Source organism: Caretta caretta, chromosome 1 (assembly GCF_965140235.1).
Source record: "Caretta caretta isolate rCarCar2 chromosome 1, rCarCar1.hap1, whole genome shotgun sequence".
Taxonomy (NCBI): domain Eukaryota; kingdom Metazoa; phylum Chordata; order Testudines; family Cheloniidae; genus Caretta; species Caretta caretta.
In genome coordinates, this window is record NC_134206.1 from 58,534,866 (window position 1) to 58,551,365 (window position 16,500).

General features: G+C 43.4%; 1 protein-coding gene across 4 annotated transcripts in view; it reads right to left on the reverse strand.

The window, feature by feature from the left end:
* The window catches only part of FNDC3A (fibronectin type III domain containing 3A), a 207,363-nt gene that overhangs the window by 179,834 nt on the left and 11,029 nt on the right, over window positions 1-16,500 (reverse strand). For 3 of the 4 annotated variants that reach the window (XM_048849789.2, XM_048849826.2, XM_075128431.1), the window contains exon 2: window positions 173-301. In XM_048849789.2, coding sequence (XP_048705746.2) covers window positions 173-274 — 102 coding nt within the window. In that variant the 5' untranslated portion in view covers window positions 275-301. Of the gene's footprint in view, window positions 1-172; window positions 302-16,500 lie in introns of those variants that run through there. The other variant, XM_048849873.2, reaches the window with a different exon arrangement.

Here is a 16,500-nt window from a genome sequence, read left to right on the forward strand (position 1 = left end):
TCAAGAGATATCAGAATGGTGTGACTTATTTTCACGACTTTTGCTAATGAGCATTTTGGCGTTTTTCAGGATTTGGAGCTTTTCAAATATCCCACCTCTTCAGCTGGTACATAATGACATTTCTTTTGTATATATGGCATAAAAGAAAGCAAAGGAATTGAAGTTTCTTTACCTGTTGTGCTCCATCGCCACTAACAATAGGGGCAGGTAGAAGAGGAATTTCACTACTTATAATCTGAGTAGTATCCAGTAGTGGCGGGTGTTCTGCCATCATTGATGGTACATTAATTCACAGGATCACCTGTAAAGAAAAACTACCAAAATTACATAATGTACATATTATATATTTTAATACATGAAGACGGATTTCATAGTAAGTATCCTTTAAAATAGTCTTCAGTGTTAAAAAGTAAAGTTAACAAGATAATTAAATGCACCAGTATAAATATTTTTCATAACACATCTCAAAGGGCCTTTCCATAAATATGACTTTAAGGTTATTTTGAAATGCTAGCACAGTGGCTCTCAAGCAGGGGTACATGTACCACTGGGGGCACTCAAAGGTCTTCCAAGGGGTATGCAACTCATCTAGATAATAGTTTCTCAACCTAGGGCTTGCAGCCCATGGGGAGGAGGGGATTATGGGATGGGTTTGGGGGGCTTGCAAGTGCAGTGTTGGCATTAGGGGGTGGCAAGCAGGGCAATTGCACAGAGTCCCACACCACCGGGGGCACACAAAGCTAAGTTACATGCTTCAGCCCCATGTAGCAGGGCTTCAGCTTTAGACAAGTCCCACAAGTGAAAAAACAGTCTCAAGGATCACACTGAAACGTAAGTACAACATTTATATTCCAATACATTTATTTTATAATTATATGATAAAAATGAGGAAGTAAGCAATTTTTCAGTAATAGTGTGCTGTGACACTTTTGTGTTTCTATGTTTGATTTTGTAAGCTGGTTTTATGTGAGGTGAAACTTGGGGTAGGCAAGACAAATCAGACTCCTGAAAGGGATACAGTAGTCTGGAAAGGTTGAAAACCGTTGTGCTAGTGTAACCCACAATTATACTCTATAGTAGGGGTGGGCAAACTTTTTGGCCCGAGGGCCACATTGGGATGCGAAACTGTATGGAGAGCCGGTAGGGAAGGCTGTGCACATGTCCCCAAACAGCCTGGCCCCCGCCCCCTATCCAACCCCTCCCACTTCCCACCCGACTGCCCCCCTCAGAACCCCACCCGCAATCCAACCCACCTTGCCTGCTCCTTGTCTCCTGACCGCCACATCCCAGGACCCCCACCCCTAACCGCCCCCCAGGACCCGGGGTTTTTCGCCTTCCTCTGCAGTGTGGGGCACGGGTCACCTGCAGAAGGATTCTCTGCACCTTGAAGTCTTTAAACCACGAGTTGAGGACTTCAATAGCTGAGACATAGGTCAGGGGTTTGTTAAAGGAGTGGATGGGTGAGATTCTGTGGCCTGCGTTGTGCAGGAGGTCAGACTAGATGATCATAATGGTCCCTTCTATTACCAGCAGGACAGTGGGGTGGGAGGAGGTATTGTTTCATGGTCTCTGTGTGTATATAATGTCTTCTGCAGTTTCCACAGTATGCATCCGATGAAGTGAGCTGTAGCTCACGAAAGCTCATGCTCAAATAAATTGGTTAGTCTCTAAGGTGCCACAAGTACTCCTTTTCTTTTTGCGAATACAGACTAACACGGCTGTTACTCTGAAACCTTCTGACCTTAAAGTCTATGAGACTCCCCCCCACCTAACCCTCCTCCGTTCCCGCCCCGAACCTCTACCCTATCCAACTGCCCCCTGTTCCCCATCCCCTGACCGCCCCCGCACCTCTGCCCCACCCAACCGCCCCCTGCTCCCTGACTGCCCCCCCAGGACCTCCTGCCTCTTATCCAACCCCCCCCCCAGCTCCGATGCCCTTACTATGCTACTCAGAGCAGCATGTCTGGCAGCCACGCCGCCCAGCCAGAGCTAGACACACCGCCACGCTGCCCTGCAGGAGCGTGCATCCCCGCCGCCCAGACCGCTGCCCGCGTGGCGGCATAACTCCAGGGGAGGGGGAACAGTGGGGGAGCGACTGCAGCTAGCCTCCCCGGCTGGGAGCTCAGGGGCCGGGCAGGACAGTCCCGCGGGCTGGATGGGGCCTGCAGGCCATAGTTTGCCCGTCTCTGCTCTTTAGGTCTCTGGCCCCCTCTGGTGGCTGAATCACAGGGGTTTATGAGTTCACTGCAGCCTCTGAGCCAACAGATGGTCAGCCTTTTAAGTCAGTCAGTAGAGACTAATGGTTTTAGACCCAGAGGTCCAAGATTTAATTCTCACTATTCACAACTCATCTAAGGGAACTGTGTTACATTAGAAAGGCTTGAAAGTGCACAAATGTCTAGCATTGTTATGAACAAATGCACTGGTACAATTTGATCTAATGTCAATTCATTATTATTATTATTTATTTTATTACTGTCGCACCTAGGTGCCCTAGTTATGGACCATGGCCCTGCTGTCCTAGGTGCTGTATAAATACAGAACAAAAAGATGGTTCCTGCCCACGGTCAAGTTTACAATCGAAATATAAAATAAAAGACAACAGCTGGATATAGTCAGATGGGGGAGTGCAGGGAAACAAGACAATATTGGTCAACATGATTCCATTGTTTAGTGGTCTCAGCATACCCATCACCTAAATGTTGCCAATATTTTTAGGTATCACAGAAAAGGAGGGGTTTGAATGAGGTAGCTTTGCAGATATTTACAGGGAACTCCTTTCAGGCCTGAGGGGCAGCACAGGAGAAAATTTGAAGGTGCTTGTTTGAAAATTTAACAAGTGGGCAATAAAGGATGGCATCATGGATGCAAGAGTTGACATCTTGATCGCCAATGAGATATTATAGGTAGGGTGGGGGACAGGCCAGGGGTTTAAAAGTGAAGACGAACAGCTTATATTTGATGTGACAGGATAGTGGGGGCCACTGGAGGGATGCAGAGAGGTGGCATGGTCAAAGTGGTCGGCTAGAAAGATCATCTTTATACCAGCATTCTGAACATATAGGAGTAGGGAAACAGTGCACTTATCAAGGCCAGAAAAAAGGATGTTGCAATAATTGAGACACAAGATAAGAGCCTAGACAAGAGGTTTAGATGAGTGGATAGACAGGAAAGGCCATATATTAGAGGTGTTATCCAGAAAGGAATCTATAAGATTTAGATGTAGCCTGGATGAGAGGACGTCAAAGAGAATGACAGGCAGCATGGTGGTGGTATCCACAGTAATCAAGAAAGAAGGTAGCAGGAAGCGTTCTAGGGGGCACATTAAGAGCTCTATTTTATCCATGTTTAATCTTGAGTTGACAGGTAGACATCCATGAGGAGATGTCAGAGAGCTGGACCAAGATTTTAATTTGTACAGAAGATAACAGGAGTTATCTGAAGTGAAGGTCCACACAGTTGATGATAGTTAAATTAGAGTCTGGAGATGAGATTACCCAGAGATAAAGTTTAGAGGGAGAAGAAAAGAGGACCAAGGACAGCGCCCTATGGAACACCCACAGAAAGTTGGAGGTGGGATGAGGAGTACCCTCTGAAGGACACGATGAAGGAATGATTTGAAAAGCAGGATAAGAACCAAGAGAGGGACAGAATCACAGAAGCCAAAGGAAAAATTTTTTTGAAAAGAACATTTTCAGTGCCTTCGAAGGTGGCCGACAGGTCAAGGAGAATAAAGACGGAGTATTGGTTCTGAACTTTGGCTAGGAAGAATTAATTAGAAGTCACTGATGAGAGCAGTTTCAGTGGAGAGCAAGGAGCAAAAACCAGATTAGAGAGGGTCCTTTATAAAACTGAAGGAAAGCAACTTCTGATAGAATGTTCAATGAGCTTAGAGATAAACGGAGATGAGGCAGTAGTTAAAGAGGCAAGTGGGGTCAAGGGTGGGCTTTTTTAAAGTGGGAGAAAATAAAGTGTGTTTGTATTGTGAGGAGAAAGACAGCAGAGAATGAGAGGTTAATGAGAAGAGAAAGGTAGGAAGGAGACTGGGTGCAAGGGAGATCAAGAGATGGGACAGGTTGTGGTCACTGGGATAAGTTGAGGGATCAGAGGAGAACAGATAACTTCTGCGTCTGTGACAAGGAGAAGGGAAGAATGGTAGGAAGGGGAATGGAAGGCAAGCTGAAAAGGAGGGGGAAAGTTGCATCGTATTTTGTCAGTTTTCTTTTTGAAATCAGTGAGATCCTATGTGGAGAGAAGCAAATGGAGGAAAAGGTTTGCGAAGGTATTCAAAGGTGGCTGGGAAGGAGGGCATGTGATTCAGTTAAGTTGGAGAGGTAGAGTTGTTTATCTAGGAAGATGGCAGAAGAGAAGCAGGAGAGAACAAATCTGTAGTGGAGGAAATCAGCCTGGTCATGGGATTTTTGCCAGAAATTCTTCACAGAGTGAAAGCAGGAGCAAGGCTGGGGGTTGGCAGGGCAGACCTTGCGATGGGAGAGAGGGGTAAAAATCAGAGTGGAGAAGAGCAAAGCTTGGAGTGAATCAACAGCCATAACAATTTAAGAAAGGAAAAAAGAGCAAAGGAGAAGTTATCTATGTTGGTGGATTGGAAGTCACAGGAAGGCTGAGTAACAGGACGTAAAGGAGGATGCGGGGGGAGATGCTGAAAGCGACCTGGTGATGGTTGGAGTGGGGGAACTCAACAACTGAGAGACAAGAGGGAGTGCAGTGCTTTGTGAAGACCATGTCAAGTGAATGGCCCTTTTGGTGGCGAGTGGGACAGTTGAACCAAGGCTGTAAGTTGAATGGAGAGATGAGGACAAGGAAACATGCAGCTAAGGGGTCAGCTGGATCATGAACATGGAAAATGAAGTCAGCAAGGATGAGGAAGAGGAAAAAGAGAGAGAGAGAGGTCAAAATCAAAGAGAAAGGCTGATAGGGATGGGATGAACTGGGTGGATGGTTGATGACAGCAACATTGAGGGGCAGAGGGATGAAGAGTCAGAGTCACTTTTATTTAAAAAAGGAAAAAAAGAGTGGAAAAAGGAGAAATGAGGGGTTGGAAGCTTCAGGAATGGGACAGGAGAAGCCCAACACCCCAACCATGGTCCGATCAAGGGCTGGGAGTGTGGTAGAAGGAGAGTCCTCTGTAAGAGAGGACAGCTGCAGGGGCAGTCAGATGATGGGATCCAAGTCACAGAACTAGGAGCTGAAGGAACTGAGATATGAAGAGGTTGTGGATAGTGGTCATCTTTTTAGAGAAGACGTGGGTATTCCAGAGATAGGAGGAGGAGAAGGAGAAAAGAGTGGGCAAGGAAGGGAATGGGCCTGAGGTTAGAAATGGTGGCATGAGGGGGTGAAAGTCATGGCAGGGACGTGTGTGGGAGGCAGAGGATAGAAGGAGGGCAAGGATTAGGGCAAATGTCAGCAGAGATAGTGGCACAAAAGAGTGTGGATGTAGGCACTGGGTTTATGCTGGTGGGAGGAGGGGGGAAACTGGGCTGGAGAAGGGAAAAGGACCAGCTGGTGGGAATTGTGCAAGGGTGAGTAACAAGGATAGGGAAATGCAGGCATTGGGGGGGGGGGGGGAAATGAAGGAGGAGGAAAATGGATGCTGTAATGAAGACGGGAGTGGTGAGAACCATGAGTGAGTGGCAGATTAATATAATTTTTAAAAAAGGGGAACTGAAGAAATGCTGTTAGGCAAGGAATTTGAGATCTTTGAGAAGTGACTCTGGTAGCTTTGATCACCAATCTGCATTATTAATGTAATCCTTTAAACTATAGAGTTTATTTTTCTTAATATTAGCAGAGCATATTGAACATACTTGTAAGTTAATGTGTAAAAATTTTTGCAATCAATTAGAACAATTCTTTAAAACAAGCTGGCACAGAAACAAAGCAAAAGTTTAATACTTTTTTTGACGATTGAGAGAGAATAATTAAATTAAGATGTTTAAAATTAAACCTCAATTAAGTGCAAATTTTAAAAACTTCCACAAAATGGTGCCCCTTTCCATGATGCTTGTTAGAAATGTGACCATACAACAAGCACAATGATAAAATACATTGTGCCTCTTCCCTAGTACTGTAGATGGGATAGCTGCACAGAGTAGAACAGGTGCTCGGTACAGTCCTACAGCTCAACTGCTAATGGTCTATTTAGGTGTCATGCGATCTTGCCTGACCAAATCCTTAGAGCCCCCTAAACATCAGAGCGTCCTTCTGCAGTTTGTCAGGGTAGTCCTTCTCTTCTCAAAACCCCCAAAATAAACTCCCCTAACAAGAAACACCTCACAGAAGAACACAATAATACAAAAAGGATAGGGGCAAGAATCAAGTATTTGTTTAAACACCAACAATCACTCATGCATATAATAATAAAGATAGAATCAGGTCTGAGCAGATGTTTTTGTGTTGACCACCTACTAATTACCAGGGAGAATAGAAGACACACCCCTCTATGTAATTGATGATTATTTTAAATTTTGAAACCACTGTTCGTATTCAGAAATTGGGCTGGGTCTTAATTTATATTTTGCAGAATTCGAACAAGATTTCTCTGTGGTTTCAATTAGGTCAGAAATACCACAAGGATATTTTTCTTGTAATAGTCTTATACATTTAAGTCACTACCCATTTGCAATGAGGGCAGGCAGGCAAGAGGGATATCACATACATCCCTACAAATATAAATAAGCACCCAAAGATTGTTGTGGGTGGTTCTCTTTGCTAAAAAAAAAAAAACATATTTTTTCTTTGTTTCAATCTTGAAATTGATGAGCATGTAAATTTTCTAAATAGAGTCTCAAATACTTAAAGCAAGGAAGTAATTTGCAGAGTAGGCTTAATTGCAAGGTAGCCTATTTCCCCTTGTTTTTTCCTACCCCCCACACCTCCCCAGACATTCTTGTTAAACCCTGGATTTGTGCTGGAAATGGCCCATCTTGATTATCATACACAATGTAAGGAGAGTGGTCACTTTGGATAAGCTATTACCAGCAGGAGAGTGAGTTTGTGTGTGTGGGGGTGGGGGGTGAGAAAACCTGGATTTGTGCTGGAAATGGCCCAACTTGATCATCATACACAATGTAAGGAGAGTGATCACTTTAGATAAGCTATTACCAGCAGGAGAGTGGGGTGGGAGGAGGTATTTTTTCATGCTTTGTGTGTATATAATAAGATCTTCTAAACTTTCCACAGTATGCATCCGATGAAGTGAGCTGTAGCTCACGAAAGCTTATGCTCAAATAAATTGGTTAGTCTCTAAGGTGCCACAACTACTCCTTTTCAATTTGGAGATAGTCAGCCCTGGTGTCGTGACCCTTTAATGGCTCCTTTACAGCAGGTAAATCCCACGACAACTGATAGAATCATAGAATATCAGGGTTGGAAGGGACCCCAGAAGGTCATCTAGTCCAACCCCCTGCTTGAAGCAGGACCAATTCCCAGTTAAATCATCCCAGCCAGGGCTTTGTCAAGCCTGACCTTAAAAACCTCTAAGGAAGGAGATTCTACCACCTCCCTAGGTAACGCATTCCAGTGTTTCACCACCCTCTTAGTGAAAAAGTTTTTCCTAATATCCAATCTAAACCTCCCCCACTGCAACTTGAGACCATTACTCCTCGTTCTGTCATCTGCTACCATTGAGAACAGTCTAGAGCCATCCTCTGATAGAATACACCGGCACAACAAAGGAAACCTACAACCCATTATCAACCATATCATTAAGGCTAGTGGCTTGCTATGGTAACGATACACAAAAAGTCTGACGATAGGGCAAAAAATAAAAGGTGACAGTCATGATGAATGCTTAATTAAGGGGAAAAAATGCTATCACCAAAGTCCTTGGTCCATTATTTTAACTAGAACTTATGAGTGTCAAGTACCAGTGGAGTAGAGTGTAGAATTCTTCTTCAGTTGTATGTTTGTTTTATACTGAATAATGTCAATGCAGGGCAGTCCTGTATATGTGACTTATTTTATCAATGTAATGTTGGTGTGTATATAATAATCTGATGTTTCATGAAAACTCTGACATTTATACAGTAGAGGTGTTACAGCAATGAAAAGTTAGAAATTTAAGACTACTGCATCTTGGAACTGTGTGTTATAAGGCCTGATTTTTAAAACTAATGTAGCTTGTTGTTAAGATTGTATCGCTGTATTTCAAAAATTATTTAAAATTTTGAACGACACTAACCTAGCTTTGGAATCAAATATATACATGTGATGGGTTGGACCTCCCCCCCAATCCGAGATGCCACCTACTGTACTGGGGTTTCACTGACCCTCTCCTGCTCCACCAGCCTGGATTCCCTTTCCCTGTTTTGCTGAATTAGGCTCTCCGGCCTCTTGTACCACACACAGGTAGGGCCACACCCAGCTGCAGACAAAGACTGAAGTCAGTTCTGTGTCAGAGGACTCACCCAGCACTCACGTGCACACCCCTTTTGGGAGATAAGCCCAAAGGGATATTGTCTTGTGCTGTATAGAAAAATCTGCATAGCACAAGCTCATAAAAATTCTCCCTCTTCCTCATTGTGAAGAGAGATATGCACACTTTCTTGCCCTCCCCGCCCCAGTTAGAAATTGCATAAACTGGATTTAATAAAACACAAAATTAATTTATGAACTATAAAAAGCAGATTTTAAGTGGTTAAAGGGATAGCAAACAGAACAAAGATTACTAAGCAAAAAAAACCACGCAATCTAAGCTTGATTAACTAAAGAAATTGGCTACAAATAGCAATTTCTCACCCTAAGTATCATCACAGGCAGATTACAAAGTGTCTTGAAAGTCAGCTGCACTGGTCTGCAGCTTGAAACTTCAGGTATTATTACTCAAAAGCTAGATGCCCTTCCAGCCTGGGCTCAACTCTGATCCCCCCAAGTTTCAGTTCTTGCTTCTAGATGTTTTTCAGTGTCTCTTTGGGTGGGGAGGCAGAGGAGAACCATGATGATGTCACTCCCCTACCTTATATAGCATTTGTGTATGGCGAAAACCCTTTGTCTTCCCATGGAAAAACACTGGCATTCCAATGGGGGATGGGAGAGGTCCAGTACCAGGTGAATCAGTCACACGTCTCAGCAGGGTCATAGCCGCCATTACTCGTAGCCTGTCTGGAGCATCCACAGGAAGACTAAGCTCTTTCACAGCCCATTGTCTTTTGCTGATGGGCCATCAGCCCTGTCGGGCTTTGCATTGTTGTACCTGAAGGGCTAGTTGCGGGAGTCACCCAAAGTACCACATTTGAAATACAAATACATGGTCAATATTTCTAACTTCAGATACAGAAATGATACAGGCATACAAATTGGATAATCACATTTGGTAAATTATAACCTTTCCAATGATATCTCACATGAGCCATCTTGCATAAAATATTTCTCAGTTATGCCATATCCATATCATAAGCATATTTCCATAAAGAATATGGAACGTAACATCACAATACAAAAATTAAATTGAATTAAAAAACCCACACTACGTTACCATATTTTTAAATGAGCAGGAAATGCACAAAATTATTCAAGATTTATTTTATAAAAATAAAACACACACCTCCCTCCTAATAAGCCTTGATTAGAGTGTGTCAATATTTGAGGTCATCACAACTAACTCATACTTTCTGCTATATAGGAAGTAGACAAACAATGCTTATTCTCCAATATCTATCTACTCAAAGAGCACCTCAGAAAGACTCAAAAGACTTTCAGAAGCAAGCAACCATCATCCTTACCATTGTGCTGACAGTAGATTCTAATAATCTGAGGAGAAACATAACGAGGAATGGTTTCATTTGGGTTTTTTTTCCTGCTTCTAGGTTATCCAGCTAACTTAGCCTTCCTGTTTTATCAATGTTAGTTTAAACTTCTTCCAACACAGGCTATCTCTTCTGTATCGTGAGGTACAACAGTACTGATCTTCATTATTAACAGCATATTTAATACAATTTCCTTTCAGTTCACTTCAAGTTTGTTTTTGTTAGTATCAAACAAGGGAAAAGCTCTTACTTTAACATGAGAATTGACAAAGACAACTTAATGGCTCTCAACCCTCTACAGCTAAATAATGGAGATACTTATTTGACCAACTGAAAAGACGTTATGCAACCTACAATTCAAAAATAGATTTGTTGTCCAAAAAACCAACACAACTGACCATTTTAATTTATTTACTCCTCCCGGGCTGAAACTCTGTTAAAATTTGCTCTGGGTTTAAGTTGGAATACAGAGCTGTAAGCATACAGAACCCTTCTGGGGAAAAAAAGCTGAGAGCAGCAACTGTGGAGTAGCTAGTGCACGATGATATTCAGTGCAAATTAAAGTATAGGGGGGTCTGTAAGTAGTTAGTGCAGAGTAGCTAGTACATTTTAAATTCACATCCTAGCTTACACCGCACTAAACTCCCCAAGTAGACAAGCCCTATACCTAGGGCCCTACTAAATTCGTGGCCATGAAAAACATGTCACGGACTGTGAAATCTGGTCTTGTGTGCTTTTACCCTATACTATACAGATTTCACAGGGGAGACCAGCGTTTCTCAAATTGGGGGTCCTGACCCAAAAGAGAGTTGCAGGGGGTTATTTTGGGGGGTTGCCACCCTTACTTCTGTGCTGCCTTCAGCGCTGGGCAGCTGGAGAGAGGTGGCTATTGGCCAGGTGCCCAGCTCTCAAGGCAGCGCCCCACCAGCAGCAGCACAGAAGTAAAGGTGGCAATACCATACCATGCCATCCTTCTGTGCTGGTGGTGGTGGTGGATCTGCCTTCAGAGCTGCGCTCCCTGCCAGCAGCCACCGCTCTCCAACTGCCCAGCGCTGAAGGCAACGCCGCTGCCAGCAGCAGCAGTGCAGAAGTAAGGGTAGCAGTACTGCAATCCCCCTTGCCCCAATTACAATACCAGAAAATTTCAGATTTAAATTAGTTGAAATCGTGACATTTACAATTTTTAAAATCCTATGACCATGAAACTGACCAAAGTAGACCGTGAATATGGTAGGGCCCTACTATACCTAGACGGTCTAACACCTTCTCTTTCCACTGAAGCAGCTTACCTACTATTTTTGCTGTCATGTCAGCAGCACAGGTCTTCCCCAAGAGATCATGAAATGCTAGCAATGGATAGGACTTCTCTCAGTCTGATTCTTTGTTCCTATGGTTCACGGAGTTTCTGTTTTCCTCTTTCTCCACCCAGCTCAGAAGTAATTTGCATGCTATCAAGCCACCAGGTTGTGTGGAGGAGCAAGTCCGAAGGATTTAATCCAGTTAAATGGACCAATTGTCTTCTCAGGTCTTATAACACTGAGTTTTTTTGGTCACTTCATATTCTTGTGGCACTGCTTGCACTCCTGGGGATGCACATCTCTGTCAGTTACTCAGCCACCTCATGAAATATTAAAGGTCAAACACATGGGTTCTGGATCTCCTTTGTACAGAAGGATACCAGAATCTACACTTCCATATCTGGCTCGCTAGCAACACATCCATATGACAGTCTTCTATGAGATATGCCAACAATAAAATCAGCTGGATCACAGAAGCAGAAGACACATTGGTCACTCTTAACATAGCACTTAACTGAGCTTCACAATCTGTGTAGTGTTATTTGTACAACTAAACTGCTTCTAGCCTTTGCCTTTAAGGCCCTCCACAAATTAGGACTTATCTATCTTACAGACCCTTTCTAATTCCACAACAATTCAAGATAACAGTACTGAATGGGAACCAAAACTCACATTGACAGAGCCTAGATTCAAGGACTTGAGAACAGGAACCACAACACTGTTCATGATAGGCCCCCTCCCCTGTCTGCCCCCCTCAAACTTCAGAACTGAAGATCAGACAAAGCTATCACCTAACCATTTTCCGGACACACTCTTAAAAAAGGCGTTAAAAATTACAGCTGTTTGCGCACAACTCCCAATACAATGCGGCCCTGATTTTGATTGGAGTCTTGGGGCTCTACCACTATGATAAATAATAAAACTACAAAGAGGGGAAAAACAAATAAAAGGGCATAAAAGGAACAACAGGAACCTTCAAAATGAAGTCAATGCTAAATAATGTTTTATTTTGTGCCTAGATAGCATGGTGATGTATTGGAAATGTTGAAGATAGGGGAATCTCCCAATTTTTCTTGGGTCAGTAGAGCAGTCAGTACATGCATCCTCTTACAGCTACCAGCTCTCATGAATCAGAAATTCTCAGAAGGCCTATTCTTCCAATGGGCTTCAGCAGAGAGCTGTGCTGGTGCGCATACTTTCTTCAGTAGGGTTCTTTTGTGGTTAGGCTCCCACAGGAGCTAAAGGCAACGCCACTCCTCAGGCACAATGGAAATTTCTACCATAAAGATAAAAACTCATCTGTGCAGGAGGATAAGAAGGTTTCTCAGAGGCTGGTCCAAGACTGCAGAATGAGCTGATACACCACCACAAACCTCGCCATCTTCCACTTCAAGTGTGAGGCACACTTCTTCAATCGTGCCTTCTCTAACACACAGAAAACAGCATGCACATTTAAAAAAAAACCAAAAACCCTAAAACAGAATCCTACCAAAACAAAATGACCACACATAATTTTTCTCCTTCACAGAGAATGAATCACATGTGACAGATGTTACTCTCACTGCTTAAAGCACTATTGGAAGGAGCTCACACATTACAGTGATGAGGATGAAATCAGAATATATAGAATTAGGCATTGACCCACAAGATCTGTATATGGGCCACCAGAATCATTAAGCATGCTAAAGAGATTCTTTTTACATGTTTACACTAGGGCTGTCAAATGATTAAAAGAATTGTGATTAATCGCACAATTAAAAAGAAAAGGAGGACTTGTGGCACCTTAGAGACTAACAAATTTATCTGAGCATAAGCTTTCGTGAGCTACAGCTCACTTCATCGGATGCATGCAGTGGAAAATACAGTGGGGAGATTTATATACACAGAGAACATGAAACAATGGGTGTTACCATACACACTGTAACAAGAGTGATCAGGTAAGGTGAGCTATTACCAGCAGGAGAGCGTGGCGGGGGGGGCGGGGAGGGAAACCTTTTGTAGGGATACTCAAGGTGGGCCATTTCCAGCAGTTGACAAGAATGTCTGAGGAACAGGGGGGGGGGGGAGAAATAAACATGGGGAAATAGTTTTACTTTGTGTAACGACCCATCCACTCCCAGTCTTTATTCAAGCCTAAATTAATTGTATCCAGTTTGCAAATTAGTTCCAATTCAGCAGTCTCTCGTTGGAGTCTGTTTCTGAAGTTTTTTGTTGAAGAATTGCCACTTTTAGGTCTGTAATCGAGTGACCAAAGAGTTCTCCGACTGGTTTTTGAATGTTATAATTCTTGACATCTGATGTGTCCATTTATTCTTTTAAGTAGAGGCTGTCTGGTTTGGCCAATGTACATGGCAGAAGGGCATTGTTGGCACATATCACATTGGTAGATGTGCAGGCGAACGAGTCTTTGATAGTGTGGCTGTGATTAGGCCCTATGATGGTGTCCCCTGAATAGATATGTGGACACAGTTGGCAACGGGCTTTGTTGCAAGGATTAATCATACTGTTAAACAATAACAGACTACCATTTATTTAAATATTTTTGGATTTTAACATTTTCAAATATATTGATTTCTATTACAACACAGAATACAAAGTCTACAGTGCTCACTTTACATTTATTTTTTATTACAAATATTTGCACTGTAAATTGCCTTCCAAAATCTGAGAGGGACGAGGTGTGGAGCATGCTTTCAGAAGTCTTAAAAGAGCAACATTCAGATGTGGAAAATACAGAACCCGAACTATCAAAAATGAAAATCAACCTTCTGCTGGTGGCATCTGACTCAGATGATGAAAATGAACATGTGTCGGTCTGCTCTGCTTTGGATAGTTATCAAGTAGAATCCGTCATCAGGGTGGTTGAAGTATGAAGGGACATATGAATCTTTAACGCGTCTGGCACATAAATATCTTGCGACGCCGTCTACAACTGTGCCATGCAAATGCCTGTTCTCACTTTCAGGTGACACTGAACGAGAAGCGGGCAGCATTATCTCCTGCAAATTGCAACCGAAGTTGTTTGTCTAAGCAAGTGGCTGAAGTAGGACCAAGTGGACTTGTAGGTTCTAAAGTTTTACATTGTTTTATTTTTGAATGCAGTTATTTTTGTAATGACTCGTCCAATCCCAGTCTTTATTCAGGCCTAATTTGATGGTGTCCAGTTTGCAAATTAATTCCAGTTCTGCAGTTTCTCGTTGGAGTCTGTTTTTGAAGTTTTTTTGTTGAAGAATTGCCGCTTTTAAGTCTGTTACCGAGTAACCAGGGAGGTTGAAGTGTTCTCCTACTGGTTTTTGAATGTTGTAATCCCTGATGTCAGATGTGTGTCCATTTATTCTTTTGCGTAGAGACTGTCCGATTTGGCACATCTACCAATGTGATATATGCCATCATGTGCTACCAATGCCCCTTTGCCATGTACACTGGCCAAACCGGATAGTCTGAGTCATTACAAAACCTAATTTTACCATACTAATTTCCCCCTATTGTTACTCACACCTTCTTGTTAACTCTTTGAAATGGGCCACCCTCATTATCACTACAAAAGTGATTTTTCCTCCCTTGGTAGTCCACTGTTAATTGAATTGTCTCATTAGACTGACCCCACACCTGGTAAGGCAACACCCATCGTTTCAGGTACAATGTATAAATATACCTGCTATTGTATTTTTCACTCCATGCATCTGATGAAGTAGGTTCTAGCCCACGAAAGCTTATGCCCAAATAAATTTGTTAGTCTCTTAGGCGCCACGTTGTTTTTATGGAACTAATATGTAATTATTAAATACTGATTGAATAGTTTTATTGATATTGTATATTGGCACAGAAATTTACATTCTGTGCTCCCCTAGGCACTGGCAGCAACTCGCTCTTCTCGTCCTCCCCCCATCCCGGCTCAAACTCGCTTTTCCCTTCCTCCCTCCCTGGCTGGCTCAAGCTCACTTTTCCCTCCCTCCCTAGTCCCAGCTCCAGCAGGTGCTCACTCTTTTACCCACAGCCTGAGGGCCAGGAGGAGCTCACTCTCCCCGCCATTGCGTCACGGGGCTGGAGTTCTGTGTCCCTGAGGATTATTGGGGGGACCCAGGCCCCTGCTTGCATGCCCTCCCCCCACCTAATCCAACAGGGGAATGAAAAGCAGGTACCAACTCTACCTTTGTTTGTTGAACCTACATCTTCTCGTATAAGAGAAACGATGAAAATTCAATACTTGTGTCAGGATACCTTGAGGATGGTGCGGGGGAATCTTTGAATTTCACCATTGTAAGGAAAAATGTATGCACACACTTACCTAAAGTCCTTTCCCCTTCATCTGGCTCATCTGTGCTCAGATGGCAGGACTGGCTGGACTGTGTGTGGGAGCCCTGAACAAGTTCTGACTCTCAGCATGGCTGGATTCCGCCTCTCCCCCAGGCAACTCCTCCTTCTCATTGCTGTTCCCAGCAGAGATCTCTGTCTCAGGCTCCTCCAAAGTATCCATGCTGGTTTGTGGGGTGCGTGGGGTCTCTGCCAAGTATGGCATGCAGGTTATAGTAAAAGCGGCAGTTGTGCAGCTCAGACTAGATCAACTGTTGGCTCCCTGGCCTTGCAATACACCTACTGAATTTCCTTTGCTTTCACATGGCACTGCTCCTGTTCTATCATACCCCTTTGCCTGCCTCCCCCATGCAGTCTTTTTGTAGATGTCCAAATTTCTATGGCTATCTGCATTGCACAGCCTCTTCTTCTCACAAGCCCAGGAGATCCAACACCTCCTGTCTACTCTAGGCAGGAATGCATCTAGTGCATGGAGCTGGCATTGTCACTTGGGCAATAGCAACTCTCTCTTGCTGTGTGCAAAGTGTGCTTGTTAGGAAGAGACATTTCAAAAACACATGGGAGGAAGGGGTTAAGACAGAGGAAGAGCAGCTTTTGGTCTCTGAACTCTGGGAAGTGGAGTCTACAATTGTGACCAGAACAATCATTGAATCGGGGAATGTGGCATAGCTGTTGGAGGACCGTTAGGCTCAACACAGATCACACAGCATCCCTACTTGCACTGCATCAACTCCAGTAAGCCAAACATGACTCTACACCATTCAATGAAGTAGTTTTACTGTACTGCCATAATGAGGCACTTACATCAATGGGAGAGATTTGAGCGTAGACACACACTAATAGGTCAATGCAAGGCGACTTACATCAACCCAGATCTGTAGCATAGACCATGCCTTAGTCTCTGGGATTGGGAGGAGGGAGAGGGCTGATCAAGAAGACTGGACAGCTTTTAAATGACACCTACCCAGGTGTGAATTGTTTTGTGAGTTAAAGAAACAGATTTCATCACCCACACACTGTCATAGAATCACAGGACTGGGAGGAACCTTGAGAGGTTATCTAGTCCAGTCCCCAAGTATGGGATCACCTCATTTTGTAGCACAGTGAAATTGCTAGCTATAAAT